At 40.5% G+C, this 19,704-nt stretch overlaps 1 protein-coding gene across 7 annotated transcripts in view; it reads left to right on the top strand.

Annotated features, from left to right (window-relative positions):
* The window catches only part of TSPAN4 (tetraspanin 4), a 412,521-nt gene that overhangs the window by 324,423 nt on the left and 68,394 nt on the right, over nucleotides 1-19,704 (top strand). For all 7 annotated transcript variants that reach the window (XM_056493428.1, XM_056493429.1, XM_056493430.1 and 4 more), the window contains one exon: nucleotides 18,853-19,044. In XM_056493428.1, the coding sequence (XP_056349403.1) occupies nucleotides 18,853-19,044 (192 nt within the window). The remainder of the gene's footprint in view (nucleotides 1-18,852; nucleotides 19,045-19,704) is intronic.

Genomic DNA, 19,704 nt, shown 5'->3' with positions numbered 1-19,704 from the left:
GAGTAACTTCTAATTTAGAAAGATGAATAATTAATAGAAAAAGAGCTTTAATAGAAGTAAGGTCATCTGTTTTCAATTATAAAAGCTGGAGTTATTACATAGATTGAGAAGGGCACAGCACACAGGATGTGTTGATCCTTCAGGCTTAGATTGATTTGCCTCTTCAGATGAAACCATTACAAGTAGAGAAACTTGAAGAGCAAGAAGAGGGATGAGGGGATTTTCATTATGAGCACCCTCACCCATCAAATGACAAAACAGCAACTTGTGTGAGCATGGCCAGACCATTGGTAGAACATCTCTGCTGTGATCTGTTGATTTATGCATCTGTCTGCAGGTGGCCTTTTGGGCAGAGCAAGGAAGTCTAGAGAAGTGCTTTGTCAAAATATACCATTGACCAGCTACGGTGGACTGGTCACTCTGAATTCCCAAAAAATGAGTATTTCAGGGATAGCAGTCCTTTACATTGTGTGTGATCACTATGAAGGGCAGAAGTTTCATCTTTTGCATTTGCTTGACAGCCTTTTGATTGATAGCAGGTGTTGTTAGGAGAACATACACTGTCAACTTCGATTGTCTTCCTTTGTAATTTTGACAGACAATGTTCCCTTAATGTATGATATGGAGGATTACTTGCTGAAGACTGTCATATACTGGGACAAAGGGATTTTCAGAAGTACAGCAACAAGTAAACATCCATCTTTGGCAGATCATCACTACAAATCCTTTGAGAAGAGATAAAAAAGGTGTAACCAGAGTATTAAGGATTACAGTTGTCCAGAATGAGGAATATATTTTAACTGAGTAAAGCAATTAAATATAATGCAAAGGTTTGGATTATTTTGCCTTCTTCCAATTTCCTCCTGCTTTCTTTTTTTCTTTTTTTTTAAGGTAAGGGAAGCTGAGTGATGCTGTAAGGAAGATGCAGGTGGGATGAAAGAATCAGACAGGATGCAGAGCAGCCAAGAGTTGGGAGTTGTATTTGCAGATGGTAGGGAAACAGCCAAGAAAATCAGATAAGGAAAGCTCATTTGTACAACTAGGAACTGCTGACTTAGATGGACGAAGTAAAAGATACAGGCCTGGAACAGAAACTTTTAGTGAAGAGAAGCTTATAAGCATCAGTGCCAGACCTAAATTCGGTGAGTCTGTGGAGCTTCAAGATTTATGCCTGTGAAACTTCTTGCCAGTTAGGTATGTCTTTTTTCTTTTGCCCATATGTGCACACAGGAAGATCAGGTTCATGTTTTATGGGTTTTCTCTTGCTTGTTGTCCCCTATCTGCTGGATTTTTTTTTTTTAATTTGTATGTTAAGTATTGAAGGATATCAGAGTTATTTCAGGTTTGTTGGTTTCCATACTACACCATCAGAGTTTTTTGAAAGCATGGCATTTACTGAATGGCCAAGAGCTTTTCCAAGTCTGTGAAAGGATCTTTGACTCACTCAGCTTTAGATCTTCCTTCATGTGAAGCCTCAGTCTTTGGAGTCCACAGGTCAGTGGCACTGGTGTCTGTCTTTGGATACACTAGGTGGCAAGACTTGGGCATGCAAAGAAAAGCTGCAAGTTAGCTCTAATTTCCTGTTTTGTTTTCATGCAGTAGTCTATAAGCTGACAGTTTGGGCAGGATTTCTTTGTTATTTTTTAAAATGCCATTGTTGAGACAACAAAAAGAAGAACCCTTGTGCCCTCCCTTACTGAATTGTTCTTTTTCCAGAAGGAGAATGAAATAAGAAGTAGAATCAACAATAGTGAAAAATCAAGATAGGCATGAAACCACATGATTATTTCCTTCTTTCTCTCTTCCTCAATTAAAAGAGAAGGTGGGCCAAGGCTGAGCAGACTCTGTGCTGCTATGGGGAAGCACAGCAGCCTTTATGGGCCTGTCCACTTTTATAGCAAGCAGTAAATAGTCATGAAACATTTTAACACAGCGTATTTATGTGCAGGTAGGTTCTGTATTCAAAAATGACAAGAATTTGTGTGGTGGTGGGAGTATTTGTTATAAAATCTTCAGAGGAGTCTGTCTCAGTTCAGTTATCAGAACCCATTTCTACATCTGAAAAACAACCCTACCAGCTAAAAATGTTTGCAGTGACAAGAGGAAGAAAGAAAGGCCTTCTAGAAGTTTCCTTCAGAACTAAGAAATCTGTCTCCATTGTCACCCTTTTATTTTTAAAAAGATTGCTTTGAAAATACTTCATAGGTTTATTAGGACCATAAAGCATTGCTAAGGTTAAGCGGCTGGGAGCCTGAGCCAGAAGTCTGGGAATAGCTCATGGCCAAAAAGAGGGCAGGGAGTATGGCCTTGAGTAAGAAAGACACATAATTATGCACAAAAAGTTATTTTCTTATCCATCTTTAAAAACTGTACAAATAAATCTCAGTAATAAAATTTTGCAGTCAGAATTTCTGTAAGAATGGTCACTGTTGCCATGTCAGTCAAAACTAAGGCCTCGGCTACAAGGTTTTGCCACGTGATACAAAAGAGACCTGAAAGGGCAATGTGGGCTTTTCCTCCCTTCCTCTCCTTCTGATTCACTAATTCAGCCAGAGGCAAAGTTGGTGAAAAGCACCGAAAAGCTTCATTCCTCATACTTGTTCTCCCTGGCTGGCTCAGATATGCTATTTGTATGTGTGTCAGTTTTTCACACCTGCTTTGAAACAGCAAGGGAAGATAACGTGAGAAAAGAGAGAGAACTGCCTTATTCTTTCATTTTGTACCGATGCTCAGGCTAATCCAGGCAGGATTCTTTCAAAAGACAAAACTTGTATCAATAGCCAGCTGTGCTGTGGCTTTTACACCCAGCATTATAAATGGGTCCTCTGTTTTGGATTGATACTCTTCACCAGCAAACTCAGAAAGTGGAATTTAAAAACAAAAAGAAGAGATTCAATTATTTTAGCTTCATTGCACTTCATGTTGCTCCTCCCCATGGAGAGACTCTCTGGCTGTTTCAGACTCTTCTCATTTACAGAGTGTGATTGTATGAGTTGACCAAATTTTCCAAACCATTGATCTTGCTCCAAATGCTCTGCTGACTTGTTTCTGGCTTATGTGCAGAAAGTTCATGAGTTGGGTGGAATTCTAATTGAAGACAGTTAAGGGCTCTGTATTTTGCTTTTCTGCATTACTAGATGCTATATCCCCTACATATTGGGTGAAAAGGGGACTTAGACCATGTAGGAAAGATTTTGCATGTTTACATAGTTGCTTAGAAGTCCCTGCTGTTTGCAGGAGCTGGATTTGGCTATATCATGTGACTCATGCCTGTAGGCAATCAGAATACTTTAAATTACATCAGAGGTTTGGAGATCAAATACCCTGTTAAAGGTATGCATTATAGACCATGCACATGTGAATGGGCATATATGAGCTTTTTCTTTTTGTTCTTTTTATAATTTGCTTCTTGTAGCAATTCTTTTCCCCTTCCCTTGTGCCACAAGTGGCTTTATCTGATGTTTACTGCAGCCCAGACAGACTTAAACTAGTTTATTTCTTTCTCTCTCATCTGCTCTGCCTGGCTGCAGGTTTACCCCATTATTACAGAGACAGCAGAGGCCATCAATAGCAAATTAGGATTGAATAAACTTTCCTGTGCATGTTCAAATCCTATCACATACTCATTATAGAACAGCTGCACATCTGGGCAAGGGAAAAGTCTACCTAGTGAGCTCTAAACTTTGTGTTCTGTATCTATATTAATCCTGCCACACTGGCAGCTTTTCTAAGTGGAGAACAGAGTGTGTGAAAGTGTGTGAATTGAAAAAGTCTTTCACAAATTCCTAATCTGCTATTGCCACAGAAGACACCGTGGGGGTGGGAGACATGGAGCAGCACGTGTGTATAATTTAGCTATGAATAGTATGCTTGTAAAAAATACTCTGAAATCACAAAGGTGGATTCCAGGTCTTGGTGCAGGGCATTATGTGTAAAGTGATTCTTCCTTCTCACTCTGCCCATCTGGCATCACATAGAAATTGTGTCCTCAGAGCTAACATGTTGAAGTGTCCCAGATGGGCCAGATGAGGCTGGAATTGCTGCAAATCCCCTGTATCTCTTGCTTGGCTTATATTTTTCTCCCAGTTTATGCTAGAAGGACTGTGGCTGGCTTTGCTTCAATCTGTTTGCTGTGGGACAAGTGGTGGTAAGCCATTGTGGCCCCCAAGTGTCAGCATTCCTATAGGCAGTGCCATCAGGAACAGACTGTAGAGAGCATTTGTGGAGGCACAGTTTAATGGTTGGGGCTGGATATTGCACAGGATGCAACAAAACAGTCTTTTCATGTCCCAGAGCATAATAACCCTAAGGTCTGGGGACAGGCAATGGTTGCTCTTTGGTCAGCACTCCAGCTGCAGAGCTGGAACAGCCTCCCACTTCCCTGTGGCCATTGCTCTGCAAAAGGCAATGCCTTGGGTTTGCAGAATGGTTTGCCTTCTGTTTAATCCTACATGCAAGTGCTTCTGCCATAGCTTTTGTGGAGAGCTGTTGAATATTTCAATACATTGAGAGGCACCTGGAGAAGTGGTGATCTCTCTTTTCCTGCTAGAACCTTTGAGGGTCCATGTTACAAAGGAGGGCATTTGGAGGGTGATGTAAAGAGAGGGGAACCCTTTCTCACTGGCAGTGCTGAGCATTCCTCCTTTTCATACAAATATTGCCACTATTTAATTCTGCAGTTCAAGATGGCAACAGCAATAAAGTCAGCAAGCAGATGCTTTGCAGAGAGAAATTATTTCTCAGTGGTTGGTTTTCTTGCCCTGTAGCAAAGTTTTATTATGAGTAGATTGTGTCTGCAATAAACCTGGCTTTCTGGGAGCTCTCGGGTAGGAGACATGAAAGTTTTCCTCTTGTCCCTTTTGTCAGAGTTATTTTCCCATATTTAGCTGGCTTTAAGGTAAGGATGTGCTTGTTTAGTCAATTCAACGTGAGGGAAGCCAGAAGTTCTACTTAAAAGTCCTTTTAGGGGAATGCCCCAAAGTATGTTCAGTGTGCTAAGTGCCATGTGCCATTGTGCCATCAGCAGCACTGGAGTTTTAGGGGTATTTTAGCTGCTTGTAGCAGCTGGCTTGTTTTGATTGAAAGAGAAATAACCTGACTTTTAATCTATTTATAGTAATACAAAGCAGTAGGATTCCTGCCTGAGTCGGGTTGTTGTTCTTCAGTCTGAAAAGTGTTATATTGCCTGAAAGGCTGTGCTGGACTTTTGTACCAAGTGAACGCAAGTGTGACAGACTCAGGCCTGTCCCAAATACGACCATCTTTCAATGGCAGCAGTGGCTGGGAAAGCATTTCTGCAGAACAGGATCTCATTGTGCAGCAAACTGTTTCCTCTTCCCTCTAAAATCTCTTCTTCTCTGTCTGTTCTAATGTGTGAGTTTGTGTAAGCATCTAGAACATACATAATTGTGCTCACAAAGCTGTTGGGGAAGATAGACTGTGCTTTGCTTGGGCTTGGCAGAGCAGGAAGGTGTTTTACACAGAAAGCCTGAAGTGAGCTGACCTTGATGCAGCATTGAGCTCACCAAGAGCAGCATCATACTTTGAGCACAACTCCTTGGAGGTCCTGACAGAAGTATTCATTTAAGTATTTCAGAAACTAGCTCTAGCTGCTTGCACCAGACATAACTATTAAAGATTCCAACTGAGGATAATTATTCTTTATAAGAACTAGTTTTTATTAGAGAGGACTAATACAGAGTTCTGATAGTGCCATGAATGGCTTGGTGGCGCTTTAGCACTTCCTCGTAATCATTCACACTAATGCTGACTAACTGAGCAAATCCCATGGGCATTTTATCCAGATAAAATGGAGAAAATAGATGAGCTTTTCACTGCCCCTGGAAGGCTGACAACAAATCTCAGATTCATTAGACCAAAAAGGAAGCAATTACCCAGACAACAGCTTGCCAATAGCAGCTTTTTCCCTTAAAACAAAGGGGTACAATGACATCATATTTTCATCAGCTCTCCCTGTGCTGCTGCAGTGAAGAGAAGGCAGATGCTGGGTCTGAGAATGCTGCCTTTTCCTCCAGAGCTTTCTTCTAGGGAAGTGTTTCCAATCCCCAGTGTCCTCCCTGTGACTGCAACCCTCTCTGGATGTGCCATACCAACCCTTGACTTCACTACTGCAATCTTCTTGGTATCCCCTTGCCCCATCAGTTCTTTCTTTCCCCCTGCACAGGCAAGTCAGAGACCACAGTCATTGACCAGAGAGCAGACTTGGTTCACTGAACACAGGAAGTCTTCAAATTAGGGATAAATGCAGAATTTCTGTAAAATAGCAAAAATTGCTGAGATAGCATATATCAGGATGAAGGTCTGGGATGGAGAAGGAATATTCACACAGATCACTGAGTCTAGAGGGTTGTATAGTTAGGTGGTACAGACTGTTTACTCAAGGGATTTTCCTTCATGTTTTTCTGCTTTATTTTTCCACTTTTGTTAGAGAACTCTCATTCAACCTGCTATCCTTTCCTCCCTTTTTAGCTGTGTACTTTTGATACCTGCCCCTTGTGAGAGAGCATCTTCTTATTGGCTCCAAATTGGCTTGTTTCTGGCTTATGCGCAGAAAGTTCATGAGTTGGGTAGAATTTTAATTGAATTTTAACTTTAATTGAATCACCTTTTGAGAGATGAGGGAAAGAGGAGGTGGACTGAAAACTGGGTGGTTTCTTCTTGTTGTGTTTGTCCTGGCAAACTTTTCCCGCTCTTACTTGCAAGGTAAAGCTCACTCCATCTTCTGAGAGTGAGAAAGGCCAGGAATAATATAGAAGTGAGTGCTTCTTGGGGATTCACTTCATTTTCTGAAGATGAGAGCTCTCTGCCCCTTTGATTGTGTTTTGCCTGTGAAATTGTTAATTGAATGGGAATGAAGGTGGCTGAAATAATCTAGAGACACTTTGTTCATACAGAACTACTTATTTACAATTTGAAATCAGTCATTTAGCATTGAGTGGCTACAGGTCATTAATTGTGAGCAGGTTCTCTACAGCACAGCTGCAGACTCCAAGTGGCCTCATGATGAGTTACTAAATAAAACTTTTCCCTTGATTGACAAATATGATTTTTAACCTGAACTTCACTGAGAGATTTGAAACTGAGGGTCCCACTGCTGCCTTCTGCTTTCCTATGCAGAAAAATTGATTTTGTAGTTAACACAAGAATGTGGTTTGCTATCCAAAATATCTTCTTGTTCAGATAAAGTTATGCTTTGCAATGTTTGCCTTTCTTTTCTTCCTGCTCCCATGTCTGTCTCTGATTTTATTCTCTCATCAGACCTGTCTCACCCAGCACAGACACATTCAATCATCTCTGCCCTGAAGCTCATTTATTCTCTTGCCTACTAAATTTGCATGAAATTCCAGTATCTTGTTTTGGGGGACATCCTAGAATTAGTACACACCCTGGTGTCACAAGGCCATTCTCTACAGTCCCTCTCTTTTGCTGAAGGCAGGAACATTTATATTTTAAAGCTTTTTATTATTTCACCTGTGGAATTTGAATTGCACTGCACCCTGTGGACATTTCAGCTTTGTCAGCTTGACTGTTATTAAGCTGTAATCATTTATCATCATTGGCAATGATTTTATGTCTAAGGGTTTTTTTTAAGCAGGTATTGCAGAACATTTATTGGTAAACTGCTGTGAGTGTGCAAAAATTTAGGATATGTAATTTATGAAGTCATATTTATGTAGTAGTGCTTTATGGTAGAAGGATGTGCTGAGGAAGTTTTGAGATGACCGTTTATTTTTAGATGAGCCAGAAGACTTTGTTTCCATCTCATTTCAGGCCCTAGCACAGAATGATTGAGGATCTGCAGAAACTCAAAAGGTTTTTCCTATCTAATGGCAAGAAAGAGTGTGTAAATAAAACTGACAAACATAAAAATGCAATAAACTACAACTGTTTCATGAATTTATAACCTGAAGGGGCAAAGTAATAAAAAAGCTATAAATTCATGTCATTCACGCACCTTTGTTAAGAGCTACTAAGCAATAATACACATAAGGGGCAGTGCAAGAATGGAAGTGTATGTGAATGCTTTCCATGAGCATTGGCTGGGACTTGCTAAACAGATAATTTGATTCTTCATGTTCTCTATGTGTATTTGACCACACATGAGGGTTTAATCTATGCGCTAGCATGTCTTTGTTATAAGGAATAAAATAAAGCAATTTGTACTTTTAATTAATAAGGATAGATGAGTTAATTTCTGAATTACCTCAGAGGGGATTGTAAAGCTTCACAACGTGACCTTTGGAAAGAGAACGTCTTTTCTCTCATTTAGGTAACAGGGTAAGGAGGGATTTTTTTGCTACCCATGGTAGTCATTCCAGCTACCGCTCAGAGTAGGTTTCCCAAAGAATAATTTGGCCTTGATGCATATTCTAGAATAGGCTGGAGTGAACTTTGAAGATGCTTATTTCCTTTCAATGACAAGAGAAAGAGCATCTGGGCAGGTGAGTTTGAGCTGAGATATGAGTTGCCCTAACTCCAAGCATCTGGGCTGCCCTTGTGGTCAGGAGAATTCTGATCCATGCTGTTAATGGTGTCCAGGGAGCTATTCAGCTGACCAAAAACAGGCTTAGACCATGATGAGCCACATTGACACAACTAACAGCATTGACATCAAAAGTCAAATGACTTGAATGCCACCCTAGATGTCTAAATGCTGGTGATATAGACTGGAGGTCAGAAGAAATATTTGCAGTTTTCCTGTGTTTTGACAAAGGAAGATAAAATTTTAGTCCAGAAATATTCTGCAGTTCAGAAGTGTCAACAGTACTTATGTGACCAGAGGCGTACTTGGAGGGAGCCCTTAGTGTAAACTCATTGTTTGGACAGTCCCATAGGGAATGTTTACACTCGTTTTCATGTCATAGTCTCATTTCTCAGATCCATGAAATAGAAAAACAAAACATGCAGGCAGGGCAATCTGTGGTCTCTCCTGTCTGCATTTTGCAGCAAAGCTGCTGATCACAGATCTGTTTAATTCGTTTATTCCAAAGGATCTGAAGTGCTTCTGTAGCAGATATTCGGTTGGTGATAAGAAGGGACTGTAGTGTTTCCTCTGGGGATAACTAGTGCAGAAAAAAAGATTATTTGAGGTGGCATTCATTACTGATGGCATACTGCCCATGCTTGCAAGTGGCTTGGGATACAAGTAATTGTGTATAAATAGCCTCAGATGTGCTATTGCATAGCAAAGCCTAATATAAATAAACAATCATTAAAAATTGCTAACATAAAACAAGGGAATAGTCTTTGCTTTCTCTTGTACTCCTACCCAATTAGAATAGCTTTCTTGACAAGGCATTTGAGCTATTGAAGTGAGAGACGCTATTTCAGATGTAATGCAGGTTTTGTTACAAGGGAATGCTTACATGGAATTTAGGCAGTTGAGATGGTAGTAAATACTCTGTTTGCTTGTACAAATAATATTAACAAGCCATTAAAAAGAATCCATAAAAGATTCAGAATGTGTTTTGCTTGGCTTTCTGATGGAGTTCAGTGAAAGAAGATGAGCTTTGTGATGTGAGGCTATTAGGGTGTGATTATTGTTCACAAGCCTGTTATTGATCAGGGGATCAATATTGAACATGTCAGAAATCCTTCCTATGACCATGTGAGCTGCTTATTGATAAAACTGTTTAAAAAAGGCTTCTCATTGTAAGCCAGCTGTGGTGTACAAGTTTGGTCATTTTGTACAAGTCCTACTGCTTCCCAAAACCTTTCTGTCCCTGCTCACAATTGGCTCAATTCCTGAGCAGGGCTTGAGCTCCTCAAAAAGAGTTGGGCTGGCCAGAAATCAGCCTCATATTCCTGCGCTTTTTAGAGAGACACAATAGTGGGAAGGGGCTTCCTGTGATAGAGGATATTTGTCTGTCCTCAGGTGGTGTCAGTACCTGGGCAGAAAGAGCAGGTTTCAGGTACAGTATTGATGGTGGGACTGAGGAGGGGAGTGCTGTGGTGCTGGTGTTCCCACTGACCTTCACCTTCAGCCTTCTGCTATCAGCTGTGGGGTGGACAGCAGTGTTTGACAGTGCCCCTGTACATCTTTCCTGACACTGTCACTAGCTGCTGAGTACACTTCAGAAAGCTGAATGGGAGCAGAGAATGTGGCATAGCTGCATTGCTACCAAAGGAATTGGAGAAGACCTCTTGTGCAGACTGTGTTTGTAGAGGTCTCCATCAGGAAAATAAGCCATAATCACAATGGAAGCAGCACAATTTGAGACTTGAGAAAAGATGCTCAAAATCAGTCTCAGTATGTGAAAAGCCAGGTGTGTTGAGAAACACTATCTGCCCTGAAATCCAGGACTGAAACCAGAGGCTTCCTTTGTGGTCTGGCCCAACTTCCAAAACTTAGCTTCTGCCACGGGGCATCGCAGGAGATTCTTTGTTCAGGATGTTTAATCAAATATTGGTTTATAGAGTAGAGACTTACTTTTTGAAAGCTTTTGTGAGGGAGGGGCATCACCTTTAGCTGCTATCTAGTGGGGCTTTTTTTACAGTATCAGCAGTTTTTTTTTAATTCACAACTCATTTTGCATTTCAGCTATAGGTTCTATGTTCACTATGTATATTTCTATAGCAACCAGTCTTGTGTCATCTACATACCTCTATGGATGGATTAAACATATAATATAAAATTTGGTTTCATTTTATTTTTCTGCAGACTTGCTTGTTGCAACATGTTTTAAAAACTTTCAAGTAATATAAAATAGAATTACCATCTCTGTCATCTTTGTGTTCTGTAAGGAGCCTGTTCATTTATGGTTGGTTTTTATGGGACTCATATCATCATTATTTCACTACAGTTTACTCTAAACCCATCCAGTATCTCCAGGGGAGAGAAAAATGCTAAAGATGCTGAATAATCTGGACTTTATCTAATACAGGAAATCTGTACTAAGCCAAAGAACTAAGCTGTGCCTCTGGAGTCACTTCTCAGTTTCTCTCAGTATCTCACCAAACGGTTCAGTAAAATTCTCCATCAGCAATCTCCTTTACGAAAGCACAGGGTTTGTGTTGCACAACTCCCCAAACTTTACAATTTTATTTGCTTCTATTGCTTTCAGTGTTGAGTGCTGGGTATGTGTCAGCAGCATTGCCATTGCATCTACAGCTCCAGATCTGGTCTTTTCCCAGTTTATGCTACAAAGTAATTTTGAAAGTTACTTATTGTTGTAAGGATGGAATAGAATGGAGACTCCAGGTCCTACCCACTTCTCTTCCACTGCTGCTTCTTTGTTAAACGATTGTCTTCATTTGATGGATTCTGATTCCAGACCTCATGCATATATTCCTCATTACAACTGTATCTATGTTGTTACAGTAATCCCAGGTGGATTTAAAAATTACATTTGAGGAGCATATGAAAAAGCTGTAACAATTTTGGTTTGGCAGCAGTTAAAGCTAGAACCTGAAAAGAGTAGTGGTAGTGTATTCATCCCTTTTCTTTTTCTAACTCATGCATTTTCTCTGTGTTAGTAAATTGTCATTAACTCACTGCTTTCCTCATAATCTTTAATTTGAATTACAATTTAAGCAAATCACCAGATTAGATGCTTTTGACACTGATAATCACCAGTTTTTAATATTCTTTTATTACGTTTAATCTTTTATCAGCAATGCTGCCTTAATAGGTCATTCTCAACTGTTCTATTTCTGCAAGGTTTTACATCCTCAGCGACAGAGCTTTGCAGCCCAGGGCAATTCAATGAGCTACAAAAGGGCCTAATTAAGGTCAATGGCAGTTAAGCACATTCTTTTATTGCATTGCTGAATGAGGATGCAATTGAGCACACATTTAAGTGTTTCAATGAATTTTGAACCTATGAAGGGAAACCATCACTTTTTAGTTTGGAGGTATTAACTCATAAATGTAGCAGTTCTGTTCTTCTGTAGTTGATAGCTAGCTATGATTTGGAGGAGCAAGTGTGTAGGAGAATGCTACTCATAAAACAGCAGGGATTACCTGAATGACTCTTTATTCACTTTTCCATTAGTGGAGTGTCAGCATGAGATTCTGTCTTTTGACATCTTCAATTGTCCCCAAATTTACTTTAGTTGTATGAGACTGCAATTTAGTGGTGGAACTCAACTGAGAAGGAATAATAATTTCTTAGAGCTTAAGTTCCTGAGGCTCAATCCACACCAGGATAACCGAAAATGCAGCATTTTGAATGTTTCCATTATTGACGGTTTGAAAAGGAATGCCATTGTTGTGATGTTTCTTTGCCCATGTAGTTTACAAACAGGACTTCAGAGTTATTTTTAAGCTTGATAAAATCACTTGGTATTCATCAGGCTCATGCACTGGGTGGAAAATCCTAAAACAAAGCCTGTTTTTAGTAGAGAAGGGTCTAAAGGGAAGGAAAACAACAACATGAGTTATTGATATGTGTTTCTTCTAACCTTTGACAAGACACAGTGGAGTTAGAGGGCAGTGAGGGCATGAATATCATGCTGGCAGGCAGAACACAGGTTGGGATTGTAGCACTCAGCTACCTGTGTTCATGTAACAGTTGCCTGCCCATTGTGCAGGATGCCAAGTTCAGGCTCATGGAAGCTGGCACGGCACATCTGCTTTGAAATTATATTGAGTGCTACGTGCTGTGTTGCACTACTGACAGGACACATTGTGAAGGAGAGGCAGACAGGATATTAATTCAGGAGAAAATGTCCAGTGGGACATTCAGGCTGGATCCTTGGCTGTTGTTGCTCAGGATGGTGACCCATCAGTCATGATATTGATACCAGCTGGGGTTGCAGCCTGCAGCTCTTGGAGGTCCTTGGCTGCTACTTTTCTACATAATGGCCCATATAGCAATGTGAGATTTTTGTATTCAGAACTAATTTTTAAGGAAAGTGAAAAGGATGTGGGATGGCAGGCCCAAGCAACTAGTTTCATAGAGCTTTTAAATTTTTACTGCTTATAAGTAGAGCTGAATAGAATGGCATTTGAAACGCTTTTTGCTTTACGCAGTTACCCCTTTCCCTTTCCCAAGAGAGAAGAAGCTGAACAGGATCTGCAAGCTGACAGGAAAAGAAATACATAGCATTTGTAGGTTCAGTGAATCTGAGGGAGATAGGGATTTTGAATTTGCTTCTAAATTAGATAAATTCAATGGTTGAAATAGATCTTTAGATTTTGCATTGAAATAAGCTATGTATTAATTGATACAAAATGAAAGATATGATATGTAGGTAAGGAGAAGCAGGGATTTAAATCCTTGATTGGTGTCTATATCTATAACCCTATCTCTGAAAGTAGGCTGATGTCAAGTCAAACAAGCAAGCAAAAAGAAAAAAATCAATTTCAAACTTTAAGTGAACATTTAAACTAGTGGGGGAAGAGGGGATGTAAGTAGAACAAACAAATCCCCATAATGTTGAAAAGGTTTTATCTAGCTGATTACCCTATTTTTGGTCATAGTTGCTCGGGTATGCTTAGAGAGAATATAAAAAAAAAAAAAAGAAGGAAAAAGATGGGATATTTCAATCAGCTCCTTCAATTAGCAGTTTAAGGTCTTCCCCTGTAAAGTCTTCAAGTAAAATATCATTTAGGAGAAATGCTGGAATACCTTGCTCTCATTTGATTTATGTAATCCCTTTTTGAACCTGCATATATTTCAGCATCCACAAAACTCTGTGGCAGTGAATTCCAGAATTTAATTAAGTGTTTGTGGAAAAGTACTTCACTATATTGGTTTTCAGTCTGCAGTCCAAACAACCTCTAGCTTTTTTAGTCTTAAGAAAAATGAATAATGATCCTCTATTCACCTTTCTTATTCCATACTGGTGTTCAGGGAGTGCTATTGTTCCACTCTCTTCACTCCCAGGAGCGTGGTCCTTACTAACTGATCTTTTCTCAAGCGTTTTTTTTTTTTCCCTAGTTCTTTTTAAATTCTTGCTAAAAGGACACAGCTCAGATCATGGTCATATTGGATGGAATTTGTGCGTATCCTTTAGTTTTACACTGCAGAGCTCTAGAGCCTCAATACTCTTAAATCTAGAAATGTACTTCTACCATCCCATATTTGTTAAATTTCAGACCTCTGGCTAGTGAAAGCAATGCAGCTTGTGCCACACTGAGGTGATACTCCCAGTTTATGTCTCATGAGCTCTGCCAAAGAGTTGATCCATGTGGGGGGACGCCACCTGCAATTTTCAGTCTGTCATAGTGCAGATGAATGGCTTCAGTAGTCTAATGGCCATGAACTGCCTGCTGAAGGGTGTTCTCCACAAGTGGCCAGTGTGTTTGAAGGTGTTTCCCAGAAGTGGCCACTCCCTCCAGGATAGACAACAGCTGCACTGACAGGTCATTCCCAGGGTTTTATGTGGAGCACTGCAGCCTCTGCACTTACACCCGTGCTCCTGCTTCTCCATGTAAGATCTTTGATTCATTTGATCCTGTCAATATACATATGTATTCCATTTCCACCCCCTCTGTGCATCTAGCTGAAAGCAGCAGTAATTTAAGTGTGCCTGATATTACAAGAACATTTGCAGGGTAATGTTCACATCACTGGTGTTGATACTTAGATGCTGGTTTTTTTCACTGTGTACTTTAACTCCGTACTTGGCGGGGGAAGCATATTCCTGCAAATGGGATTGAGAGAGCCCTTCTAGCTTAAATATGTAAAGACTTGGGGAGAAAAATCCTCCAAGGGAGTTAGTTTAACTGCAGAACAACTGGTCATATCTTCCACTTGGATTCAGTTATCAGTGTATTTCTTAACACACAAGGAATTTATTTTTTTCTTGGCTAAAAGGGGAAGTGTGATGAGTAGATCCTAACCAGATACTGTATGAGAAACTTCAATTAGATGCATTTTCTATGTAATAAAACCAATAAAAAATCCCACTTAAAGACGCCAGCACCATTATCATGAACAATGAGTCAATTTCTCCTGCAGTATTTTAAGTGTGTAGCTGTAACTTCAGAATAATTTTCTCCACCAACAAGCATATATCCAGGGCTGTTTGGGATTACTTCGATTATCATACTGTAAGATCAATTCTAAATGTAGGCACTGAAGCCTGAATAATTTATTTTCTAGCCCATTAGAACAATTTGGAGGATCTAATTCCACAGGCAGCTTTTTTTGCCAAGAGAGCAAATGCACATGTCTGTGTATCTCTTGGGGTAGAAGAAACTGATAATCTCTGCTTTTAGAGTAAGACACCTGCTGTACTGACTGACTTTGCTCTATTAATGCCTGTGAGCAATTTGTCTTGAGCAGAATATTCTGGTACTTCCACAGCCAATTGCAAAGGGCTTGCAAAGAACCCACTGCTTGTGTCTTTTCCTCACAGTTTTGCTGCTTAGGCACAGATGCACCAAGCAGCCTGTTCAAGATTTACACTGAGATCTTTCCTGGAGTAAACACCTGACTCAAATATCCTATTTCTTCTGTTGTCCCACTGTTTTGACCTTAGAATAAAAGGCTTTGTAAAAAACAAACAAAACAAAAAAAAAAAAAAAAACAAAAAAAAAAAAAAAAACAAAAAAACAAAAAAACCAACCAACATTTACTGGGGGAGGGGGGTGGGGAAGAGAACTGCATTTTGTTTCAGGTTTTGCCATGAGGTACCCTGCTTGCAAGAGAATGGATTATCATGAAAAATTAGGCAAATAATGTGTTAAACATTTCACAAGGGAAATTTTTAAAATACTGTTGCCAATAGCCTGGCATCTTTGAAGGGGAGTTTTTGGTTTGTTTTTTTTAAATTCAAAGCCAACTCTGCACTTACCAAATGGATTTAATACAGACTCTCATTTGGCTGCCAATAGATCAGGTTCAAGCTATAGACTTCTCTCTGATCTTTCTGTCTTAATGATTTCTCTTTCAACCATGACAGCATCACTCTTAGTGCAGAAGCCCCCAAATTGTCAAAAGTAGCCCTGTTAATGGTTTTGTTTAATTTCACATATCAACAAGCCCAGAAAACTGTCAAAACTTATAGTTTCCTTACTATGCTTCCAACACTCTTTGACATAAAAAAAGGGCTGGGTGTTGGGGATGAGGGTAAGGAGAGAAAAAGTAAATAACTATTTAAAATTATCCAAGCCTTAGATACCAAGAGGAGGAAGTAAAAACAGGCATGCAGCATAGGACCAACTACAATTGTTTTCTCTTGGCTCTGATCCAGAACAAATAAATGTGATGCCTCTAATCCCTGGGTCTCAGGCTGGGAGTTACCTTGCAGTTCAGTTCAGAATGGAGGGCAGAGGGGATGAGGAGCAAGCTTTTTGAATGGTCTGCAATAGAAAACATTTGGCTATTGTTGGAAAGGCTCCTGTGGCTGTCTTGGTGGGTCAATACTTCCTTAACAGGTGCTTGAGTGTTAAAAGCCCACTGGATGGAAACTTGCAGATGTGCTTTGCTCCTTAGGAAAAAGGGGGCTTTAAAGAGCAGTTTAGTCTAGAGCTAAGGACAGCCTCTGTTTCCTGGGTGTGCCTGGTGTGATAGCTTAGTATATTTATTTGGGGACCACGAGTAGATATTCTGGTGTGGGAAAAGGAACAGAGCTGAACTAAGGCAGAGCAGTCTTCAGTAATGTGTGCTGACATTATGAAATCCAGTTTGAGCCAGGTGGTTTAATGTTCAAAGGATTCCTTTGTGCATTTCAAGTTTGGTCAGTCAACCTAAGGAAGAGCTGTGCATTATCTCTTCAAAAATAGGAATATAATGAGCTGCTGGAGAGCAGAGTATCTCTGAATCAAGGGCAGTGTAGTGAGATACTCCTGCTGAACAACTGACCTGAAATATTAATCTCTGATGTAAATGGCAACAGCCCCAGTCACAGCTATTTGCATGAATTGTGTCCCAGTTTTCAGATGTTTCATGCCACTGGTGAATTTTCAGTTTTTGCAAACAAGAATTACTTTGCAGTCAGAATATGCTGAATTCAAATGTCCAGGAAACAATGTCTCAAGCACTAAGCATTGTGCATCATACAGAATTTAGTGGATGATGGAGGAGCAGGCAAGGAGGCCTTGCCTTTAGAGCATCCTCAGCGAGACCCACCTCCTGTAATACAAATGGTGGTTGTAGCTGTAGTACCAAACAGTGTAGCAGCATGGGGAGCATGAAAGGTGATGAAATAAGCTGCCTCTTACTAGTGCTGTTGAGTTGCTTCAGAACAAAGAACTGGAGAGAAGAGCTAAATGCAAGATCATGGCTCTGCTGCTCTTGGGCATCCCCCTTCATTAGGCTTAATTGGGCTGTTTGAGCAGCCTGCCCATGCCTGCAGCTCTGAGGCCGATCTTGGGCGAGCATCCACCAAGCTGAAGAGGCAGAAGTGCACTTCTGCTTTTCATCCCATTCCTCAGCCAGTTTAGTGCTATTCCTGACTGCATTTCAGCACTCTGACCAGTTTGGTTTTAGGTGTTTGATGCTGTTCTGTTCAGTAGACCTTCAGAGTTTTATCCTCTCTTTACGGAATTTGTTCCTATAGGATTGCGATTTTTTTTTCCCTTGGGCCTCCCCCTTAGCCTAAGTTATTTTCTGTGGGTTACCTTCTCTAAGTATTCTTCCCCTCCTCTCCCTTGGTTATTCTTTAATCATTTTGGGTAGTGCTAACAATCATGCTCTGTAAGTGGGAATAAAGGGGAGGTATTTCCAGTGTGTATGGTCAGGGCATGGACTGTCCCTCCATGGCACTTGTAAGAGGGTACTTGTGAAAGGTTGAATCCAGTCATGTGAGATGCCTGGAACAGGCAAAGACTCCTAAATGAGGCAAATTGAGTCCCTGTGTCTTGGAGTTTGCTTTCTCTCAGTGGAGACACAGAGGTTGGTGCAGCTGAGGTACACTGTAGGGAGGTATAGTTTGGTTCCTTAGCTCTGAACAAAACAGACTGGTTTGCAGTTGGGGTGAGGAATGCTGCCTTAAAACATAGCTGCTTTTATTGTCCATTATTTGGGGAGGAATTCAGTGGCATTAAGGGACTACCTTAGTAATTAGTATAAGAAATTGCTTTGGCTTTTGTGTTTCTCCTCTGTGTTTCATTACTGAGGTTTAGCTCTGCCCCAGGATTAGCTCTATCTTTTTCCTTCCCTGGTTCATGAGCTGCCTTATGTTCATCTACTTTATGCAGGTATTTAGTGGATATGCTCCTGCATATGTCTGGCTTACTATTCTATGAACAAAATTTCTTTCCAAGCCTTTAATTGATTTGGATAATAAAGTGCAATTATAAACTCAATAAAAATTGGTTATTTTAAAGGGAGAGCAGGAAAGAGAGAAACCTAAGTGATGCCATGCTGTGTGACTAGATAATAATGCTAAATCCTCTTTGCCTTACACTCTAAATGCTCTCTTGCTTCCAGGAGAGGCTTGACCTTAGACAGGAACTAACAAAGAAGTATGAGGTGTCCTGCCAGGGGCATGCTCTGGCACGGTTTGTTTATGGGTGTCAGGCATGAGAGACAGTGTATTGGGATGGGAAGAATGGGGAATCAAAAACACTTCAGCCATTCTGGGCAGTTTTTAAGGTACCTAAATAGGACAGGGATTTTTTCAATCCCATCAAGAGCTGACCCTTTGCAAATTTATTGTTTACTCAGTGTCTGCTTTTTCACTAGAGAGTGAAAGACCTGCTATCTGAGGTTGTGTCTTTGATTTAGGAAATCTGTGACTTTTTGAGTTTTACATCTTACTGATAACTTCCCTATAATTTTTTTTTTCTTTCCCCTTTGTTTTACCTACTGAAAGTGTCGTAGGGAGAGATAATTTCTTATTAGGTGTGACTGCTGGTTTGCTCCACTGCCATATTGACATATGTGGGGTTATGTGGATACAATAACTGAGTACCTTTGTTTCTTTTTGTTTTCCCAGTTGGGAGGCTGTGGAATCCTTGGCGTAGGCATCTGGCTGGCTGTTACCCAAGGGAACTTTGCCACCCTCTCCTCCTCTTTCCCGTCCCTGTCAGCTGCCAACCTGCTGATCGTCACAGGGACATTTGTCATGATCATTGGCTTCGTGGGCTGTATAGGTGCCATCAAAGAAAACAAGTGCCTCCTGCTGAGTGTGAGTATTGAGCTGCTGCAGTGTTTGCTGTCTTGTGATGCTGGTGCTATTGCAATGCATGCTGCAGTGACCTGTATCTCAACAAAGGTTGCCCGCTTGACACAGAGTCGTGTGAAAGGCTTTGATAATCGCTCCATGGAGCTGCCAGGTCATTCCTGACCACACTGTCCATAGAGGATGAGACCTGCAGGAAGGGAATTGTTAGTGGTGGTGTAGGTTTCCTTGAACTCTTCAGAGAAGAGAAAGAGTTTTGTGAAGACATCTTTTGTAGTGTATCTTTAACTTCTTTTTCACTCAGCTTTGACAGCAATCCACTTCAGATGTTTGCCCCGGCAGGACTGATTATCTGAAGTCCTGGGTAGAAACATCAATGCAGGCAGGAAACAGGTTGATTCTGAAGTGGTTGATTATTGTTTAAATTGAAAATTAAGACATTCAGGTTTGACAATGCTGTTTTTTCTAGCCATTAACTCTCCAAAAGCTGAGATGTCAGGAAGCAAAGGTGCCAGCACAAGGAGACTGCTGTGAAATCAAAGATTAATAAGGTGCCAGCTTTCATGATTTCACAGAAGCTTAAGCCACATCCCTGGTGTATTTTGTCAAAATGCCATTTGATGCCACTCAAAGGTGAAATTTAGGAGCAGTGAATACCTTCTGTAG

Source organism: Oenanthe melanoleuca, chromosome 5, assembly GCF_029582105.1.
Source record: "Oenanthe melanoleuca isolate GR-GAL-2019-014 chromosome 5, OMel1.0, whole genome shotgun sequence".
Taxonomy (NCBI): Eukaryota; Metazoa; Chordata; class Aves; order Passeriformes; family Muscicapidae; genus Oenanthe; species Oenanthe melanoleuca.
The sequence above is the reverse complement of the archived record's forward strand: the minus strand, read 5'-3'. Positions and strand labels throughout refer to the sequence as shown.